The sequence below is a fragment of the Canis lupus genome, chromosome 2 (assembly GCF_048164855.1).
Source record: "Canis lupus baileyi chromosome 2, mCanLup2.hap1, whole genome shotgun sequence".
In the NCBI taxonomy this organism is placed as follows: Eukaryota; Metazoa; Chordata; class Mammalia; order Carnivora; family Canidae; genus Canis; species Canis lupus.
The window spans coordinates 16,420,381-16,443,206 of record NC_132839.1 but is presented as its reverse complement, the minus strand read 5'-3'; the positions used below and the strand labels follow the sequence as shown (position 1 = coordinate 16,443,206).

Below are 22,826 nucleotides of genomic sequence, written 5' to 3'. Positions count from 1 at the left end.
AACTCTGAGAAGTGGCCCATGTAAAAAGCACGTAGGGCCTTGCATTCTTGGCATATGTAAAACGTGTAAGAGTATGAGAAAATCTTGTCACAACACTCACGGACCTAGTTCATTCCCTCTGAGACTCGAAATGCATTTATGCCTCAGACAAAATACTAAATAAAGTATCTCTAAAACAATGGAATGAACTATATGAAGACAATTCAAGTGCTAAAATGGATGCTGTTATCCCCAGGAAAGTATTCCAGATTCTACTCTTTAAGGAGTCCCAAACAAAATAGTAGTGTCCAAGAACACTAAAGTAAAGCCTGCCAAGAGCAAGTCACACTCATGTAAAAGAAGCTCCTTCAAGTTTCCTATCATCTTCTATTTTTCCCCCAATATTTAATTGTGAAACTATTCAAACGTATAGAAAAGTTGTTAAATAATACAATAAACACCTTTACATTTCCCCCTTTGATTGAACAACTGTTAACAACATTTTGCCAATATATGCTTTCTCTTTATTTCTATAGGCTTTTTTCTTCTCTTTCTTAAGAAGCATTTAAAAAGGGGATCCCTGGGTGGCTCAGCGGTTTAGCGTCTGCCTTTGGCCCAGGGCGTGATCCTGGAGTCCCGGGATCGAGTCCCACATCAGGCTCCCGGCATGGGCCTGCTTCTCCCTCCTCCTGTGTCTCTGCCTCTCTCTCTCTCTATGTCTATCATAAATAAATAAATCTTTAAAAAAAAAAAAAAGAAGAAGCAGCATTTAAAAATAACAAGCTTTGGGGGCACCAGGTTGGCTCAGTCGGTTAAGTGTCTGCCTTTGGCTCAAGTCATGATCCTGGGGTCCTAGGATCGATCCCTGCATCCGGCTCCCTGCTCAGTAGAGAGTCTGCTTCTCCTTCTCCCTTTTGCCCCCTCCTCTCAGCTTGTGCTCTCTCTTTCTCAAATAAGTGAATAAAAACCTTTTAAAAAAAAGATCAATTTAAAAAATAAAAAAAAATATGCATTGTCTGATCATGTCCCTGTGCTGTCATTTACTTTTTTCTCTATTCCCCCTATTTTGTGAGAATGGGAAGAGACATCTAAAGGTCTGATTAGTCAGATTCAATATATAAAACCAGAATATTCAGTTAATGCATTGTACTTCAAATTGTATCACATGAGAAAAAACATAAATGTCAAGTTATTCTATCACTAGTAATACTAACTGTTCACTTAAGTGAAGTGCCCACAGTTAGATCTCTATTTTAGGATACATATTGTTCCCTTTACAACTGCAAGAAATCTCTGAGGTGATACTTTAGTACTATGCAAATATACTGTGCAGAGTCCCTCGCATCGTTTCACCTAATGAAATTAGCATCCACCGATGATCGTTCTCTGAATCCACTATTTCATGAAAGAGTTGTACATTAGTTTTCTATTACTAATGGAACAAAATCGCAGCAAACTTAACAGCTTTAAACAAGACAATTTAGCATCTCACATCTGTATATCACAAGTCTGCACTGGTTTCTCTGCTCTGGGTTTCACATGGCCAAAATTAAGGTGACAGCCTACAGGTTCTTATCAAGAGATTCTGAAAGGAGTCAGCTTCCAAGCTCTTTTGGACTGTCGGCAAAAGAAGCTCGCTGGGATGTGTAGGCCAGTGATCTCCGCTTCCTTAAAGGCTATGAGTACAGGGACACCCTTAGCTCCCACAGGCTTGTCTGGTTCTCGAACGTGGGCCCTGTATCTTGGGCCAGCAAGGATGTGTTTAGATCTCATGTTTAGATCTCCTGGCTTCCCTACCAGTGCATCTCTCTTATAAATTCCTCTTCTGCTAAATCTTTGTCACTCACTCTTCTGCCTTTCTTGTCAGTTTTAAGTAACTCACATAATTGCAATGGGTTTACCCAGATAATGCAGAATAATCTATTTTAAGGTCAGCTGAATAGTAATCTTAATTACATCTGCAAAGTCCCTTCACAGGAGTACCTAGATTAGTGTGTGTTTGAATAAGCAGAAAATGTGAATCTTCAAAAAGCATTTTAAGAATTATGCTACCATAAGTGTCAAAATGGTGATTTTCTAATTCTATCATATTTACTACTCTTACTAGCCAGTATTCTTTGGTAAATGAGAGCATTCCTTCCTCAGCAGCAAATGAACTACAGTTCCTTATAAAAGATTAGCTGCTTAATTCTCTCCCTTTGATTACCAATTTTTATATAATTTTCAACGAATGATGGCAAATTAACTATATATATTTTTAAATTAATTATATTTTTTAAAGAAACATTAAGAAATGATGACTTTTTATTAAATGTTGTATAATTACTAGAACCTAAACTCATTATGTTTTATACTCAAATTGTCTCAATTTTGGCCAAAAGAAGCCCTTTCAGATTGGCTCCTCTGTCCTTTCACATACTTCCATTAGACTAAGTGTTTCCTTACTGGTAAAACATGTTGTACTAGGCTCATCTTCTATTTTCCCTATTTACCTTTTCTCTAATGACCCTTGACTCTTTTTACTAAGCAAGGCATTTAGACAGCAAAGTGTTAGCACTAAAGGTACCACATGTTAAGAGAGAACTACTACCTCCAAGCCTTTTTGATGAGTAGGACTAGGAAATATATTTTAAAAATATAATGAGTTTATAGTGATATTCCAAAATTAAGTTTTCTCTATTGGGTTTTCCTAACTGCTTTGTTACTCTTTTATCTCATGCTGTAAATTATAGTTCACAATTACATTTACATATTTATTTGCTTTAATATACTATATTAATGAAATAGCATCAACATTATTATACCAACATCACTATTAATAAAGCACTGAGCTAATTTTAACATTTCATTGGCCATTCTCAACCATAGGACAAATCCAACAAAAGAAGTATCAAGTACTATATCCAAAGTCCATCAGAAATAATTATTTTTTCTCTTTTATTATGTTACTAACTAGATATACACTTCATCTTCTTTTAAATTTTGTGGTATTTTTTTTCTAACATATTAAAATGTATAATGGTTCAAAGATCAAAACTGCACAGAAAGGTATTAGAGGTTTGTTTCTCAATGCCATCCTTTCATCTCATTCCTCCAAATTCCTCCAAAGATAAGTATTAATTTGAAGGTGATTTTTCCAGGCTTTTTTTCACAAAAATAAACATACAACAAATATATGCATTTCCTCTCCTTTCTCACACAAAAGGGAAAATGCATCTGTAATTTTGTATATTGGCAATTTCTCAACTAAAGAGATTATACCACTTTATTTTACATTCCCACTAGAAACATATGAAAAGTCCTTTCTCACTACAGCCTCATTTACTGAGTGTGTCATCAAGCTTATAAGATCTTTGTCAACCTGACACGTGAGAACTGTTATTTTAGCATAGTCTTCATTAACATGTCTCTTGTTATGAGTGAAGTTTAACATCTTTTCATATATTTAAAGGCTATTTGCATTCTTTTTCCTAAACTGCTTGTTTATCCATGTTGCCCACTGGTTGGGATTTCTGTGGGTTTTCTTTGTTTGTTGGGGGGGCTTTTCCTTTTTTTTTTTTTTTAAGATTTTATTTATTCATGAGAGACACACACACACACACAGAGACAGAGAGAGAGAGAGAGAGAGAGAGAGAGAGAGAGGCAGAGACACAGGCAGAGGGAGAAGCAGGCTCCATGCAAGGAGCCTGATGTGGAATCATGCCCTGGTCAGAAGGCAGGCACTAATCTGCTGAGCCACCCAAGGATCCCCTGGGGGCTTTTCCTATTCAAATTTTAGAAGAGCTAGTATTCTTTGGCAATTTCCTTGCTTTCCGATATGAAAAGATTTTACAGGCTCATGTCACTTGTTTCTAGCTGCACAAATGGAATCCAACATTTCTCCAAAGACTCTATGTTTCTTTAATAGGGAGTAGTATTTCAAAACCACAATCATTGATACTGGGTTGGTATTTCAAAAACATGATCAATGCTACTGGGTTCATAGTTTTATTTAATTTTTTTACATTGAGACCTCTAATCTATTCAGAGTTTATTCTGGTATATATTGTGATTAAAGGTCAAATTTTATATTCTTACAAATGATTATCAATTACTTAAAGTTCCTTTTTTCCCCAGTGATTTATAACTGCACTATAATCTAAATTATATTTCCATGTGTATTTAAACTTTCAATGTATTTGTGGACTTTGTATTCTGTTCAATTGGGTCTGTGTGTTTGCCACACAGTGTCAATGCCACTTTGTTTTTAAGAGGCTTACATTGTTTTTTCAGTTGGGTTTTCTCATTATTTCAGTGACTACTTCTTCAGTTCTAAGATGTCCAATTACTAATACCATCCTAGATATAGTATTCCACTTATAGGTATAGATGCTAAAGAGAGATGGACGTCAAAGAAAACTGCTGACCAACTCTGGGCTGATGGTCAGTTTTTCATCTCTACCAGAGAAAGTTAAATTCAATTTCAGTATAAATAACTAGACTAAGAGAAAAAGGAGAAAAGAAAAACTAGAAATTAAACCTTCATAATATTAAAAATAAAGGTAAATTATAAATCTTAAATATTAGAGTGCTATTTTTCTAAAGTCATACACACAGTAGTAAGCCAAAACTAGGACCCATATTTCTGTATGGCTAGCCATTCCTTTCTGCCACAACATAAGATCTGTAAATTTCATATTACATGAAGGTATTAATTATACACAGAAAATCACATTATATTTGAAATTTTTGATATTAAATGATAATTTATATTCTTAGTCCTTAAGTTGTTCCTATTCCAAATACCTAAATTTGGCAATTGAAAAAACCCTTGGAGAGGAAGATGGCAGTGGAATAGGACCCTAGGCTCACCCTATCCCAAGAATACAACTTAATAACTATCAAATCATTCTAAATACCCCAGAGATCAACCTGAACCCTGACAGAGCTCCACAACTAAAGGGAGATAAAAAGTCACAGAAGAAAGTAGGAAGTGCAGAGCTATGGTTTAGGGAAGAAAAAGATCATGGATGTTGTGGAGGGGAGGGAGCTGTGGTCACAGAGTAAGGTTGGCAGGAGCACAAAGGTGAATGCACAGGAGGTTATTTCCCCATAGTCATTGGCCTGGAAAATGAGAGAGGTTGAATTCCATGAGTTCTTACAACAAGTGGACCTTAAAGCCTGGAGTTTTAAAGGTCATTGGACTTGCTGGAGTAGAGCCTGGAGGGCATTAGAAAGAAGGCAGGCAAACCCCAGGGGCATACAGCATGGAAACAGTGATCTGAAGAGCACCTGGGCACACAGTGGGAGATTATTTGCTCTTCTCAGAGCATCTCCTTGAGAGACAGCATTCACAGATATAGGGCTCCTAGAACAAAGGAGTCAGCTAGCATCAATTCTCTCGACCATCCCTCACAGTAAACACAGAGCCACCTGCAGGAAGCAGCACAGTGTGGACACTGGCTACCTAACTTACTTACACTAAGTGTCCCCACCCCCTACAGTCCACAGAATTGCCTTTCTCAGTCATGCCTGCCTCAGTCTTAGCCATGGGCCCTTCCACAGGAGACCAGCAAAAACCCCTGCTTACACCACATCTCCCAACCAGAGAGTTCTACAGGGCCTCAGTTCTGGTGGAGGTGGTGACAGGTCTCATTTCACAAGCAAACCAGAGCACATCTAGTTAAAATTCACCACTTTCAGGCCAGGGCTCAAACACTACCAACAGCAGGCACAAAGAGCCACTACAGTCAACTGGCCTATAGGAGAGAGCAGCCAAAAACAGTACAGTGGACAATGGAGACACTCTCAAAAGTGCCAGGCCTAGGCATTACATGGCCTCTTCCTTATAAGGTCATTACTTTCACTAACAGGAGACATAACTGGCTTTACTAATACAGAAAAGCAGGCAGAGACTCAGACAAAATGAGAAGATAGAGGAATTTATCCCAAATTAAAGAACAAGACATGGTCATGGTTAGAGATCTAAGAGAAATAGTTATAAGTAATGTGACTTAAAAAAAAAAGTAACGTGACATTTAGAGAACTTAAAGCACTAATTATAAGGATGTGAACTGGACTTGAGAAAAGAATAGAGGGCATCAGTGAGACCCTTACCACAGATATAAAAGACTTAAAAAAAGAATCAGAGATGAAAAGTGCAATAAATGAGATTAAAAACACCCTTGATGGGATCCCTGGGTGGCGCAGTGGTTTGGTGCCTGCCTTTGGCCTAGGGCGCGATCCTGGAGACCCGGGATCGAATCCCACGTCAGGCTCCCAGTGCATGGAGCCTGCTTCTCCCTCTGCCTGTGTCTTTGCCTCTCTCTCTCTCTCTCTGTGTGACTATCATAAATAAATAAAAAAAAATTAAAAAAAATAACACCCTTGATGAGATGAACAGCAGGCTGGAAGAAGCAGAGGAATGAGGTAACGACATAGAAGACAAAGTAATGGAAAGCAATGAAGCTGAACTAAAGAGAGAAAAAAGAATTATGCAAAATGAGAACAGTCTTAGGGAACTTAGTGACTTCATCAAATGTAATGATATTCATCTTACCGGAGTCCCAGGAGCAGAGAGAGAAAAGAGAGTAGAAAATTTATTTGAAGAAATAATAGCTGAAACTTCCCTAATCTATGGAAGGAAACAGACATCCAGATCCAAGAGACACAGAGAACTCCCATCAAAATCAACAAAAGCAGGCCAATACTAAGACATATTATATTAAATTGGCAAAATATAGTGATAAAGAAAAAATCTTACAAGAAGCAAGACAGAAGAAGTCATTAACTGGGGTGCCTGGGTGGCTAGTCAGTTAAGTCTCTGCCTTCAGCTCAGGTCAAAATCCCAGGCTCCTGGGATCGAGCCCCACATAGGGCTCCCTGCTCAATGGGCAGCCTGCTTCTCCCGCTTCACCACTTGTGCTCTCTCATATGCTCTCTCTCTCTCACTCTCTCTCTCTCTAATAAATAAAATCCTAAAAGGAAAAAAAAAAAAAAAAAAGGACTTATAAGAAAAAAACCCCACAAGGCTAGCAGGAGATTTTTCAAGAGAATGTGGCAAGCCAAAAGGGAGTGGCATGATATATTCAAAGCACTGAACAGGAAAAGTCTGCAGCCAAGAACACTATATCCAGCAAGGCTATCATTCAGAATAGGAGGAGAGATAAAGAGTTCGTGACCATTAAATCAACCTTACAAAAACACAGGCCTACCTCAAGAAGCAAGAAAAATCTTAAATAAACAACCTAACATTACATCTAAAGGAACTAGAAAAAGAGGGAGTCCTGAGTGGCTCAGCGGCTGAGCATCTGCCTTCAGCTCAGGGTGTGATCCCGGGATCAGGGATCAAGTCCCGCATTGGGCTCCCTGCGAGGAGTCTGCTTCTCCCTCTGACTCTGCCTCTCTCTTTCTGTGTCTTTCATGAATAAATAAATAATAAACAACCTGTAAAAAAGAAACTAGAAAAAGAATAACAAACCAAGCCTAAAGCAGCCAGTATAGAAGGAAAGAATAAAGATTAGAGCAGAAATACCTAATATAGAAACTTAAAAAAAAAAAAAAAAAAGATCAATGAAACTAGGAGCTAGTTCTTCGGGAAAAAAAAATCTACAAAACTGATAAACCTCTAGCCAGACTTAGCAAAAAGAAAAGAAAAAGGACTCAAAATCACAAATGAAAGAGGAAAAATAAAAACACCATAGAAATGCAAACAATTATAAGAGAATATTATGAAAAACTATACACCAACAAACTGGACAACCTAGAAGAAATGGGCAAGTTCCTAAAAACATATAAATTACCAAAACTGAAACAGGAAGATATAGAAAATTTGAACAGACTGACAACCTGCAAAGAAACTGAATCAGTAACCAAAAAACTCCCAAAAAACAAAAGTGCAGGACCAGATGGCTTCACAGGTGGGGGAAAAAAAAAAAATGCCCTTCATTGTTTTGTGTGATTCTATCCAAGAGTAAAGAGCCAAGCTTATAAAACTACTAATCACTGCTATTCTCTTATTAAACACATTGACCATTTATTATTTTTTAAAGAGGTAATTAAGATAAATATTAAAGGAAATACAAAGACCCGAATTAGGCAAGAAAATCAAACCTCTTATTAGAGTTTCTGCTCGATTACAAATTCTCCATTTAATAGTAATTCAGTATTGACATGAAAGAGATAGCTAAAAGAATTTCACAAACTACATGCTAGTTTTTAGAAATGAAGTCTAAAGTCTAAACTCTACTTACTACTTAACATGATAGCCTTTGGAGTCTTCCTAATTGAGCCTACAAAAACATTATTCTCTGGCATTCAAGTCCTGTACATATACCGAAGAATTCTATTTTGAAAGTTACCCTTTCACATTACTCTCCCACTTCCTTAAACCCTGACAGTACTTTTCTAAATTTAGATAAATTGTCCAAACTTATTATAGGTTATGTATTTTTATCAAGCTATATGTAGATGGTAAAAAAAAATATATGTATTAGGAAAAGCATTTGTTTGACTATAAAAAGGTAACTATGCGAATGCAAAGAGTATTCTTTTGTATAGTTATAGAACCGCATTAGAAAAACAAACTGACATCTCAGTTTATTTTATTTACACAATAAGTTTAATTTACATAGAAATGACAGAGCATTTCAGGAGCAAGTCTTAAAAACAATGACTGCTATAATAATCTCCTTAAGAGAGAAATAAATATAAACTAAAATGGCAGTTATGAAACATACATAGTAATTTTCCAGTAAAGACAAAACTCAATATTTAGTAGGAACTTACTAAAAAAAAAACAGATGGGGTTTTGGTTTAGAGTACTGGCCAATGTTAGAATCTGCTACCTTAAAACTTCAATCTTAGTAAGGCAAGCTCCTAAGCGATAAACTCAAATTTGCACTATCCGCTGAATTCCATCCTATCCATCAATGAGAAAGGAGATTTTTCAATGCTTCTATGTCCAGAACATGGTGAGATGCTTTCTATAGGCTCTCAATGCATCTAGCAATCTCACTGGTAACATGAAGTACTAAATTATTTCCAGAATTTAAATGCAAAGGTTAATTTCTTTCTAGGAACTTTAAGACAGTTATACAAGAACTTCTATTTTCTGAATTATGGCGAAAAAATAAGTCTAGTGTTTGTCTATGAAGAATAAAAATTTTCCAACACAACATGTCAAAATACAGACTACTTTTAATCAAATAATTTTAATCAGCAAAGCTGTAATCATCTGCAAATCTTAGAAATTAAAAGGGAATTAGAGTAAAATAATTGAAAATTGCTTCGTTTTACAAATGGGAAAACTATCATTAGCATCTCATTTTCCTTTCTTCTGATAAGAAAACATCTTTATGGCCAAATTCCCAAAATCAAGAAATTTCCTAAAAGGCACAGTTCTCGAATTTATAGCAGTTTATACATTTTATCACTTACTATTCAACAAATATCATGAAAAAATAAAAAAAAATTCCCCAAATTGCTAAAAAACATGCACTAATAAAATACTGTAATACAGAAGTATCCTAAGAGAAATAAAGCAAACTCATGCCTTTAGTTTACTAACAATATTTTTAACTCTATTTTATTATTTTTAATTTAATTTTTAATCTTGCTAAGTGGCATATTCACATTTAAAGTCACCGTAAATCGTTCTTGGAAGAAGGCAAGATAGGCAGAAAAAGAGAATGAGAAGAAAGGAAACTGAGAAAAGAGATAGAGAAGAAAGTGGCAAAGGAGATGAGAGAAGGCTTCCTAGGAGACACGTGGGCCAAAATCTGAAGGCAGGGAGAGGTAGGGGTATTGTGAACAAGGGAACAAGGGCATTTCAAAGAGAGAAAACAGTATAAGATAAAAGTACAAGGTATGAACCGGAAAGTATATCTGACTGAAAGGCATAGCTCAGAAATAGAAATGAAGGAATATGGACAAAAAGATAGGTCCACCTATGCATTATTAAATTCCACCATAATGAACACCAAATTCACCATAGTGAAAATTCTATCATTATTCGATTATTCGTATGTAACTAGAACTCATACATAATCCTAAAATGTAGGAGATGAAATTCAATGAATAATCAACCTTCAACAGTGACATCAATAATGAAAACGAGTATTTCAAACAGGACATGAGAAGCAAGATGGTAGAGAACAAAATGCTAACAACTAATCTTCCCTTCTCTCATCTTTGGATCTTTTGTTGTGGAAGTTTTACACTAGAAAGTTATGTTTACTTTTGATAAATATATTGGGAAGTAAATGGGATTGGTACTTGAAGCCCAGGGGGTCCATTGATCTATATTTGAGATACATTGCATTATAGAATAAATCCTGTGATTTTGGGTCATCCTTTGGGGCCAACTTGCTCATGAACACAAATGTGAATGTAGGCATATGAGGTGGGAAATCTAGATAATGCAGAATATTTTCTATCTATATATAATTATTAAAGTGAAATTTCAAGATGCTTTGATTATAATGGAGTTAGATCCACCAAAAATTAAACCTGTGACCCTCCCCTATGTTCAATGAACATAAGATAGGACATCCGAGGAGAAAGGAATCACTTACACATGAAATAACCTAATAAAACACAGTTGTTAAATTTTGACAGAGATGATGCTAGAGGATACAGGTTAAGGGTAAAAAAGATGAAGACACCAAAAAGCGCAAAGTCTGTTTAGAGAACAGCACCTGCCCAAGTGAACAAATGTGCATGGCTTATGGAAAAGAGTAAATTGTAAGCCCCATTTAAAAACAAAATGAAACAGAAGAAACATCCCCAGTTCTTCTGTAAGGTCAGATACTATGGATATTATATTCGAATCAACATAATAACCAGTTTGCTGCACATAATTAATTCAAGTGGAAGCGGACAAACATCTCATGTGCAGCAGAAATTATTCAGGGCATTAAATATCCTTAAGTTACAAATGTTAGAGAACAATATCAAGAACTTTGAAGAACCTGAGATTTTATCCTGTTTGTGAGCTAACAAGTTAGCCTGCTATTTCATGGATACTACCAAAAGACACTAGACTTGTGTCAGAGACAAAAGACTTTATTATTTAGGGTATAATAGCAAGCAACACAAGCTTATTTTCATCTCTTTCTTTTGTCCTTCAAATCCCAAAGAGGTGATGTGAATGGGCTAAGGATAGAGGCTGGGCATGCTGTGGGACTGTACCATAGCTGAAGAACCTCAAAATTTATGAAGACCAATCTTATAAAGGGATTGCTAGCAAACCTGCCCATTCTCTGCCACCAAGAGCATTTTCTTGGATAGCAAACAAATCTTCTCTCTGCCTTGGAGGGACACACAATCTCTTTTTTCCAAGTTGTTTCCTATACAAACACCCCGAAAAGATAGTTCACAACAAATGCTGTCAGTGCTCTGTTCAGACACATGTGGAAATGCAGTCTATGGAGAATTGTCTCCCAGCAAACATAAACGAAGTTTCATATATTCTTTATGCTACTGCTTAACCAAGTAATTCATTCTGACTAGTATTTTAAAGAATCAAAACAGGGATATAGGAACTACAGCTTTTCTTTAGAGAACTAATGTAGTATGTAGTTATTACACTAAACCAATGCGTCCCTATGCAGTTCATTAAAATTACTTAACATGATACTGAATGAATAAAACTTTTGGCTTTAACAAAACATTCACATGAATAACAAATGACATTTTCAAGGGTTCCTCCCAGTGGCAGCATATGAGAAACCTAAATGGTCACAAGACCTAATCCTTCATCAAGTCACAGATAAGTGAGACCTAATTATTAGCCAAATAAATATCAATCTTCACACACATAAGCACTTTTTTTACCTTTATATGGAGGAATAACTGATTGTGATGATTTGACATACATATATATTCATAGAACGATAAGCAAGACTAATACAATTAATACATCCATCCCCTCACATAATTAACATTAACATCTTTAAGATAAACACTTAAAAGAACATGTATTCCTCCTGGCAATAACAGAGGATTCAACTTTTTAAAAATATTTAAAAGATAAAATTTGGCATGAATTTGTTTTCTGATGTAATGACTCACTATAAAATATTAAGGTCATGGGAAGTGTATGATTACATAAAAACTTTTAAACTGAGAATACATTTCAAACATAACCACTGAAATAAAAAAAAAGCAAAACCTTTTTTAAAATCACTATTTTTTTTAGAAAGACTTCATGAATTACTTTAACTTCGAAAACTTTATTCTGACTATTCAAATTGGAAAAACAACAACAACAACAACAACAACAATTTAAAGTTGAATATATGACCGTACCTCGCCTAGAGCTTCGTATCTTTTCTGGTTCCACCTGTGCAAGTCTTCTCGGTAGTTAAAAACAAATGGTTCTCCTGTTTTTATGTGTCTTAACTGCCCCTCTAGAAGATAAACAAATAGTATTGCTATGATTCAGAGTATATTTACAATACTATGAAAAATATAACAAATGTCTGATAAAAGTCTAAAATAACTTTCTCAGAAGTTTCATTTTTTTCATTAGATTTTCCTTCAGACATCAGAATGATGCAAACACCTAAATACTATTTAAAAATGGTCCCAACTATTCAAACACTCTGGTTTTTGACCTCCATTTCTCTAAAGCAAATTAACAACATTTGAGGGCCTTTAATGTATAAAGATCTTTGCTAGTTACAGCTGTGAACATGGTTCTAGTTCCTCAGCTTAGAGGTTACCAGAGGAGTAAAAGGATAAATATTAAAAAGTTAAGCAACTTTTCAGGAAGTTAAACAGGAATGAAGTAAGTCAACAATCTAAAAACTGTCACAGGCAACCCATGTAGACAATAAAGTCTAAAATGAGTTTGGGAAACTGGAAGATCCCTATAGGTTAGAATAGGCTCAGAGGGTCCAGTGAGATTTCTCAACTAGGCCTTGAAGTATGGTTAAGATTTCAAACAAACACTGGAGAAAAGTAGTGAGCCAACCAACAGGTTTGGACTGTCAAATCAGACACACTCAGTTCAGAGATTATGCTGACAGTAACTCAAGGTAATATCAAGGGAATAAGCAATCAAGAGGTACAGGCAAAGAAAAGCCGGAGAAGTCTGGGACAGCCTGGGCACTTCTTCCAGGTCTTTTCCTCTCATTGCCAGCACTCTCTGGTCCAGAGCAGGTGAGGTCTCTAAGTGAGGCAAAAAGGTTACCTCATACATTAGTGAGCGTTTGGTTATAAAATACTTCAATTTTATGTGCCAGAGAGTGGTACTATTTATATGATATTCTCCAGAGAAATATACTTCATACAGCCACAGATTATATGTTTATGTACCATAAGCAATGGCAATCCAGTCATCCTGCTCAAAGTATTCCATGGATAAAGCCTCTGCTCATAGTAAACGTTAGTCTGTAATCACTAAAAGATTACATTATCATCATTTTCTAAGGAGAAAAGGCCAGGCCACCTGTCTTCTCTCTGTCCCACAAGTATTCTCCTGGTAATCAGGAGAGAAATAGACCACAGCCCAAGTACTTTAACCTATTCTCCTCTGCCTCAACCTAGCAACTTAAACAAAAATGTAAAAAATGGACAGAAAATTCAAATAACAGTGAACAGTCCATTTTAACAGAAACAAAAAGAAGTACTGAACCAAACTGGAGAATATGTTGGGATCAAACAGTAGAAGGCTCAAACTACTGGATCTGGACCTGATGCAAAGTGCAGTGAGGCACAAGAAAGGGGTTAGAGCCCAAAGAAGGGTATGATCAAGCAGAGTGGAACCCAGTATTTCATTTTTATTCAATCAGGACATGCAGGAGTGGACAAAAACTTAAAAGGAAATAATGACACCGAAACTGAACTCTGGAAATACTACTCCAAGTAAAATTACTCCACTATTTTTATGAATCAATTTCACTACATACAAAATTGCCTTTTTAAATATGCAAAATAAGGGCTAATCCTTATTTGTAAAGTTTTAAATACTCTCAACATGAGATACTGTGTTGAATCACCAGAATACTCTTTTTTGAATTCTTTAGGAAAAATGGGACCTGTCAAAATAAGCCACCTATTAATTAGCACTACTGTTAAAAGTGAAAATAAGGTTATAAGGCAAAGAAAGTGAGCATTTTTTATCCAGAAAAAGTAGCTAGATAACTTATATATTTATTTGCAAATATGGCATTTCTCAAAGGTTTGGACAATCTCTCCAGAGACTGTCAAAGATCTGTTTTAGGACATTTTAGCTACGGTCCTCAAAATCAGTTGTAAAGTTTCACATGTATACCTAAAATGTGTGCTCTTCTGGGAACTGTGTCCATATATTTTTTTTTATCAGATTTGTTATGGAGTCTAGGACCTCAAACATGCTATCACTTTCCTAAATGAATTAATAATCTGAAAGTATTAGGATACTTTCTGACATGTATTAAGAGTTCAATAAATATCAGGTTCAAATGGTCTGCCACAAGACCAATTATTTTTTCTTAGTGATACAAAAGTGTGCTGCCTCATAATATTGCACCAGAGCATAGGGTGTATAGGTGAGGGCAAAAGCAGAAAAGTCTTCAAGTTCTTTATCAGCAAAAACATTTGAGCTGGACCTTATACAATTACAACAACAGGAGAATTGGCTAAATGAGCATTTTAAACAAAAGATGTATATGAAAAGGCACAGTGATTTGAAAGAATAAGGTATCAATTTGATGCAGGTAAAAACAATCTCCTCCCCTTTGGCTTAGGGGGAACAATCTCTTCCCCTTTGGCTTAGGGCTTCTTGCTGATAAAGAACTTGAAGACTTTTCTGCTTTTGCCCTCACCTATACTCCCTATGCTCTGGTGCAATGTTATGAGGCAGCACACTTTTGTATCACTAAGAAAAAATCTCTTCCCCTTTGGCTTAGAGTAAAACTTGTATCCAAATTCTTCTTTTATCCAACTAACTACTTTAAAATCCTTTAGAAAAAATTAGAAACTTCTTCAATCAGGTAATGAAAGTTCAATTTCAAAGTTTTCATAAGAGTTTCTGTCATCAGGGTGCCTGGGTGGCTCAGTTGGTTAAGTGTCTGCCTTCAGCTTGGGGTCAAGATCCCAACATCCTGGGATTGCCCACATTGGGCTCCTGCTCAGCAGGGAGCCTGCTTCCACTCTCCCTCTGCTGTTTCTCCTGCTTGTGCTCTTTGGCTGGCTCTCTCAATCTCTCTCTCTCTCTCTCTCTCTCTCTCTCCACCCCACCCTCTCTGTCAAATAAATAATTAAAATCTCAAAAAAAAAATTTTTTGTCATCATAAAAAAGAAATATCTAAGCTAAATATCTAAGCTAAGAAATATCTAAGCTAAAAAAGAAATATCTAGAGATACAAAGCTAGAATTGCCCTCATGGGGGTTTAGTATTAAGACCCAGTTTCCTATTTCCAAATGCTCACCTCTTTGAAAAATATTCACCATTTATCCAAATTCAAAGCTGAACTGTTTCAAGCTAAAAATAAGATCCTTAAAAGTGACATTCTCTACTTAGAATCCAAGCATTTCTGCCTCATATTGTTAGTCTATGTTTATGCAAGTATCCAAAATACTTATAAATGGTACACGTGTGCAAGGATGCATTCACATTTGAGGTATACATACACAAAAGGGCACATGTGGATGCAAAGATATAGGTATGGACATGCAAGGGTGTATAAAGTGTGAAAAGGTGTGTGTATGTAACTGGTAAAAAAGGGGAAGATAAAAGTGTATTGCTTCTGGGGTACCTGGCTGATTCAGTTGGTAGAGTATGCAACTCTTGACCTCAGAGTTCAGACTCATGAGCTCAAGCACCACATTGGGTACGGGGCCTACTTAGAAAAGAAAGGTGTATAGCTTGTTCTTTTATTCACTTTAAGAAACACTCAAGGAAGATTAAACATAGACTTCAATGAAAACTGATGTCCCTATATCCACAGTTCTATGATTTACCCTTAATACCAACATCCCATCTCATTCCTGTTCTTTTTTTTTTTTTAAAGATTTTGTTTATTTATTCATGATAGACAGAGAGAGAGAGAGAGAGAGAGAGAGAGAGAGAGAGGCAGAGACACACAGGCAGAGGGAGAAGCAGGCTCCCTGCCAGGAGCCCAACACGGGACCTGATCCCGGGATCCCAGGATCGCACCCTGGGCCGAAGGCAGGCGCTAAACCGCTGAGCCCCCCAGGGATCACCCCCATTCCTGTTCTGAAGGAGTCTAGGAATAATTTTTCAAAGGAATAAAGGCAATTTTAGTCTCAATGCTTATTTGGTTCTGTTATTTAAAATAAAGAAATTTGAAAAGACAAAATATTACATATTTTGGCATAAGATATCCTTAATTAAAAAGCATGAAAATATGAGAAAAGAGATCAAAGTTTCTAATAATTACCTGTTTAAACTCAATTAATTTTCTAGTACACAGAGACTGTCACTATAAATCCTGACACCTATAACTGATATTATAACTACCACAGGAATACCACAGTGATAACAAATCACCAATTTAGTTGATGTGGACCAAAATATACAAAGCTACAACTCAAATACCACCAAAGCCTGTAACAATAGTACTTTTCAAGTATAATATCATGTTATTAATTCAGTGAATCATAATTCTTTGTCCCAGAAACATCCTTGTAACCTATGATATGTTCTTCCAAATCCCAAAGAAAAGTCTTTCTAATTCAGAATTTAATTAATAAATTTTAAAATAAGCAGGGCACCTGTGTGGCTTAGTTAGTTAAGCAACGCTTTTGGCTGAGATCATAATCTCAGGGTCTTGGGATCCAGCCCTGCATCAGGCTCCCTGCTCAGCCTCTCACCTTCTCTCTGTGTCTCTCTCTCTCTCTCAAATAAATAAACAAACAAGCAAACAAACTTTAAAAAAATAATAAAATAAATGTTAAAATAAGGATGTTGCCTGAAAAAAATCATGGAAAATTGAGTATCGTGCTCAATTAAAATATCATCACAGATGATAATTGCTAGTCATTTCATTTCAAATATGTGAAAAAGTAGCATCTTTCTACATAATTTAATTGGAGTCGCAACTGGATGCCAGAGAGCTGAATGCTCAAGACTGAAATATGTTAAGTCAAATCAAATTCATGTCCGTTGTTTTAAGCGATTTGACAATTATGGGAAATTACAATTCTTTTGTTTGAGTGAAGAATTCCACCATGAAGGGTTAAGTCATTATTTCTTAAAATACATAAAACATTCTAACTGGCTAATAAAAATAGAGAATAATATCTGTCCTATGATTCTACTACCATGATAAATAAGTCTTGTATATAGTATACAATCACTTACTTTCATTAAAAGCATATTCAAATCCTTCCAGGGTATCAGGAAAATCAAGTGGTGGTTCATCTTTTTTCATTAGTTCATCCAAATCAATCCTAGATAATAAATCTAGAAAAGAATATGAAACGTGCTTATGCTCATTTTCTTAATAACAAAGTTATATTTTTATAACATAGCTAATAACAAAGATTATATTTTAAATTAAGTATTCTTTTGTTTTATTAGGTTACTTTTTATGTGTTGCCTTATTGATAATGTTTTTAAAATCTTAAGTTCCCCAAGTGCTACATCATGGCAATATCAAAAGCATTTTCTAAATCATAATTCCCAAAACAATCATAATTTTAGATCCTATGTACCACTACAGTAAATTATTAACTTCTTTCCCTCAAAATTTTCAGCTATTAATTTGTATCTTATTAACCTCTATCCATAGTTTTAAAAGTTTCAGGTCTTTTAAATGGTCACTAAATCTTATATAAAGGTGAAACTACTACTTATGAATAAAGAAACTTACAAATTTAAGTAGGGGTAATACAGCACATTATTCCATTTTTATAGGAAAAATCACAATATTAAAATAGAAAAAGCTAACTGGAAAAAATGTGGTTAACATTCAACCCAAAGCAGTTTTTATTCTTCACAAAGTTTGATTTCCATACAATAAAAAAATTGTCAACAAAGGTTTTTAAATAAACATTCTATTTTGAAATCATTTTGGATTACAGAAAAGTTAAAAGAAAGTACAGATACCGTCTGTATATCCTCTACCCCATTTCCCCTATTGTTAACATCTACATTACCAGGGTACATTTGTGAAAGTGAAGAAGTCAACGAAGTCCAGAAATTACTCATCAGGTTTTCCACTAATGCCCTTTTTTATTCTAGGATTCCATCCAGGATACCACACTGCATGCAGCTGTCATGCCTGCCAATATACTCTGGTTTATGACTGATTTCAATCTTTGCTTCTTTTCCATTATCTTGACTGTTTTGAGAAATACTGGTTAGGTATTTTGTAGAATGACCCCCAATTTAGGCATGTTTGATTTTTTTTTTTTAATTCTTGTGATTAAATTAGGGTTGCAGGTTTTTGGAAAGAATGCCACAGTGGTGAACTGCCCTTCTTATTACATCACATCCGGGGGAACATGATATCCACGGAACATCACTAGGGATGTTAGTCCACATCAGTTGGGTAATGCAGTGTCTGCCAGGCTTCTCAATTATGAAGTTAACTATTTTTCCCTTTCTATAACCTATTCCTCAGATTATGAGACGTAAGTCTAGCTCACATTCAGAGAGGAAGAGGTGGAATTATGCTCTACTTTGTGGAGCAGAGAATATCAATATATATTATTTGGAATTCTTCTGTATGAAATTTGTCTCTCTTCCTCCATTTATATACATTTATTCAATCTTATTTGTATCAGTAGAGAGTCATAGATATTTATTATAATTTTGGGTTACAACCAATACTACATTTATTTTGTTACTCAAATTGTTCCAGCAATGGTCATGGCTGTAAACTCTTCCAGCTGGCTCCTATAACTCTTTGACATGCTCTTATCTTTTTGTTTTTTAAATATTTCCTTATTTTGTGTTACTACAAGATGGTTGCTATAGGCTTATCTTTTCCCTGCCCCAGCCTAGAATCAGTCTGTCACAAGAATTTAATGATATTTCTTAGGTTCTTATCATAGAATGAGGCAGAAATTCTCACTCTATGTCATCAGACGGTCATATCAAAACTCAGAAAACCAAAAAGATAAACTTCAAATATTTATTCAGTTACAAAAAGATGTTTTTTTTAAAAAAGAAAAAAATTAGTGTTTGAGTTTTTTCATTCTAATTCAAGTTCCTGAAATCAGTTCCTAGGATATGTAATAAAGTCCCTTTTCCTACAAAAGAATTATCTCAGAAGAAACACTTTATTTCTGTCTCTTACTTATAGAGATATAACAAATCCATCTGTATGGAACTTCAAAATATGCCAAAAAAAAAGTAGTTTGCCTACCTCCATCTCTAGTCTCTTTCTGTAGGACGTAAAGATAAGCCCTCAAAAAAAATCATTTTTTTAGTACTTTTCAAACTGCTATATCAAATAAACCCTACCTCCCATGAAAGTATGGCATCTTCAAAATTCAAAAATAAAAAATGTTAGCAAATTCTTTAGTAAAACGCAAATGTCACATAATATGCATACTGGGCTAAAAAAGAGATATAGGCTGACAAATGTCTGATTCATTAGTAAGTTTCTGAACACCATGTAATTCTTTGCAAAACAGAGTAAAATGGAAGATTTCTTAATAGCATAAATGGCTTGGAATGGCTAGAAAATGTTCTCTCTTTCCAATGAATTGAGGCTCGCTCCTTCATTTTAAGTCATCTACAGTTCAAAACTTAGAAACCTTTTTGTCAGACACACAGCAACTACCTAACATATAAGCAGGTATCTTATGTCTAACAGGCATTTTGTCTATCAGCTCAGATCATAACACACTCATCTTTATACCAATTTAAAGTTTTCAGATACTGTACCTCACTTGATCATCACAACCCTATAAATAGTAGCATGTATTATCACCTTCACTATCTTTCAGACAAGGAAATGAGCTCAGAGAAGTAAAAGGGCTTGTCCAAAATTACACCTTAATTGTACAGTGGGATTAATGGAATAAATGTATTTTCCAATACCTAAACTCAATGCTCTTTCAAAATCCCCTTCTTTACTCTATGTGCCATTTTAACCCTAAAATATTCTACTCCCCTCTTCCTTACCTTATAAAGAATAAAATTATGAATATAGTTTCATTTTCATTATGTTTGTTAGTTTTCCAAAAGTGTTTGAAAGTATTACATACATATTCACCCCGATTCAAATATCCTCTAGAAACACCTTCACAGAGGCACTCGGGTAGTGTTTAACCAAATATCTGGGCATGGCATAGCTCAGTCAAGTTGATATATAAAGTTAACCATCACACCATTCCTCTGTCTTTGGACACTTGCGTTGTTTTCTTGGCTATTGTGAATAATGCTGTTATGAACATGAGTGTACAAATACCTGTTTAAGTCTCCGTTTTCAACTCTTCTGGGTATCAAGTGGTATTTTTATCCAATTACCGCATATGCTTAGTTGAAGTTTAGAATTCTAGTTCCTGAATCACTTTAATCACCAGAGGCATGTTTTAGAAAAAACACTTGTGTTACATCTGATGCATATTTAAGTTACATGGATTTAGTCATACTGTATTTTATAGGTGATTGAAGGTATTTTTAATAGAAGCTTTTTATTATACTTGACTTTTGCATAAAACCCACTGCCTTTGGAATCCAGTCTCTGTGTAAATGCAGCTTATTTATTATTATTATTGCTTTCATTTTAAAAGGCAGAAAAAATAATTTCTGACCTTTTTTACCTACACGTCTTCTCAAAGCTAATGAAATAAAAAAAAAAAAATTTCTGTATCTGGTTCCCTAGTTAACAGAGGAGAAGTCTGAGGAATACCTATTTATTTAGTTTTCATTTTGTCATTCATAGGAACATTTTGAACAAAGCGAAAGCATATTTCTATATTCATAACTTTATTCTTTATAAGGTAAGGAAGAGGGGAGCAGAATATTTTAGGGTTGAAATGGCACATAGAGTAAGTAAGGTGGTTTTGAAAGAGCATTGAGTTTAGGTATTGGAAAATACATTTATTCCATTTGTCATTCTACTTGCCCACTGAGGGAGAATCCAGAAGACATACCTTTCCCCACAAAAATGAGAAACATATTTGTGAGGACAACCCTGGCATCCCTGAAGAGTTCTGTAATGGCTCTTATCTTATGCTAAACCTTACAGTGAGAACTAAGTCACTAAACTGGGAAACCTGGGATGTTGTTTGGAATCTTTGGCAAGGCCCTTAGCATTTTGGTATAAAGCCCTGCCATCTACCACAGGTAACTACTCTCCTTGGCCCAACATTGGGCCTTAGTAGAGACTAAATGCTTAACCATGGGCTACCAAGTTACCAGGTGATCTGAATTACCCACCATAAACTGGGTGTTTGTTTTCTGACCCACCAAGTCATAAATTTGGGTGTGTACAACAGCATTCCATCATCAAATGGGAGTGGCATATCTGTAATCAGGACTGAGTAGGCTCTAAAGACAACAATAAGTTACCTGAAGTACATCAAGGGCTTATAGCCTCCATTCCTGCTATACCTTCTATCTATTGGCATGCACCCAAGGCCTCATGGAGGGTTCCTAACATCAGTTGATAGAAGACTCAGGTGTGTTTATAAATGGTTCTGCATGATACTCAGGCATCACCCAAAAGAGAAGCTAACATACCAAAGATGCTTTCTAGGATACCACTGAAGGAAAATCTCTCCCAGTGGGGAGAACTGAGAACAGTGTACTTGGCTGTTCTGTTTGCTTGGAAAAAGACACGGCCACACAAGTGAATATATAACGATTCATTGGTTGTGACCACTAGTTTGGCTGAATGGTCAGGGACCTGGAAGGATTGGAAAACCGGTGACAAGGAAATTTGAAAAAGAGTTGTGTGAATAGTCTTCTTGAATGGACAAAAGAAGTGAAAGATATCTGAATCCCAAATTAATACTCACTTAAAAAGTGACCTCAAAAGAGGAAGGTATTAACAATCATGTGGATAAGATGACTCCTTCTGTAGATACCAGTCAGCCTCTCTCCCCAACCACTCTTGTAGCTCATGAACAAAGTGGTCTGTCTCTCCAAAGAAATGGACGTTATGCATGGGCTCATGGATAGGAACTCACCAAATCTAACCTGGCTACTGCCATTATTGATTGTCCAATGTGCCAGCAGAAAAGACCAACACTTTGACCAAAGACCAAAACTTTGGAGAATGGCATCATTCCACAAAGTGATCAGCCAGTTACATGGTCATAATAGATTACATCAGATTACTTCCATTATGAAAGCAACAGCATTTGGTTCTGACTGGAATAGATACTTTGTCTGAATACAGATTTGTCTTCCCCATATGTAGTATTTCTGCCATTATCTACTATTTGTGGACTTAAAGAATGCCTTATCCACCATCATGGTGTTCCACATAGTATTGCTTCTGATCAAGGAGTTCACCACAAAAGAAGCACAACAATGGTCCCATGCTCATGAAATTCATTGGTCTTACCGTTTTCCCCACTATCCTGAAACAGCTGTTTGAGAGAATGGTGAGATGGCCTACTGAAGATTCATTACAGTGCCAGCTAAGTGACAGACCACTGTCTGTCAGTCCTGAGGCAGGATTCTTCAGAAGGCTGTACAGACTCAGAATCAGTGTCCACTATATGGTAGTGTTTCTCTCATAGCCCTAATTCACAGGTCTAAAAATAAAGGGGTAAAATGAGAGTGTCACCACTCATTATTACTCCCAGTAAAGAAGGAAATAATGTCCATTTTCTCACTGTTCTTATTCAACACAGAATTAGGAATCCTGGGCAAGTACAAAAAGCAAGAAAGGAAATAAGAGGCCAATTGATTGGGAAGAGAAATAAAATCATCCAGTGTGCAAATGAGATAG

At 35.7% G+C, this 22,826-nt stretch overlaps 1 protein-coding gene across 25 annotated transcripts in view; it reads right to left on the bottom strand.

Annotated features, from left to right (window-relative positions):
- Positions 1-22,826, bottom strand: part of ARB2A (ARB2 cotranscriptional regulator A) — a 413,754-nt gene that overhangs the window by 349,620 nt on the left and 41,308 nt on the right. For all 25 annotated transcript variants that reach the window (XM_072791456.1, XM_072791470.1, XM_072791354.1 and 22 more), the window contains 2 exons: positions 17,270-17,371; positions 12,268-12,368 (listed from right to left, as the gene is read on the bottom strand). In XM_072791456.1, the coding sequence (XP_072647557.1) occupies positions 12,268-12,368; positions 17,270-17,371 (203 nt within the window). The remainder of the gene's footprint in view (positions 1-12,267; positions 12,369-17,269; positions 17,372-22,826) is intronic.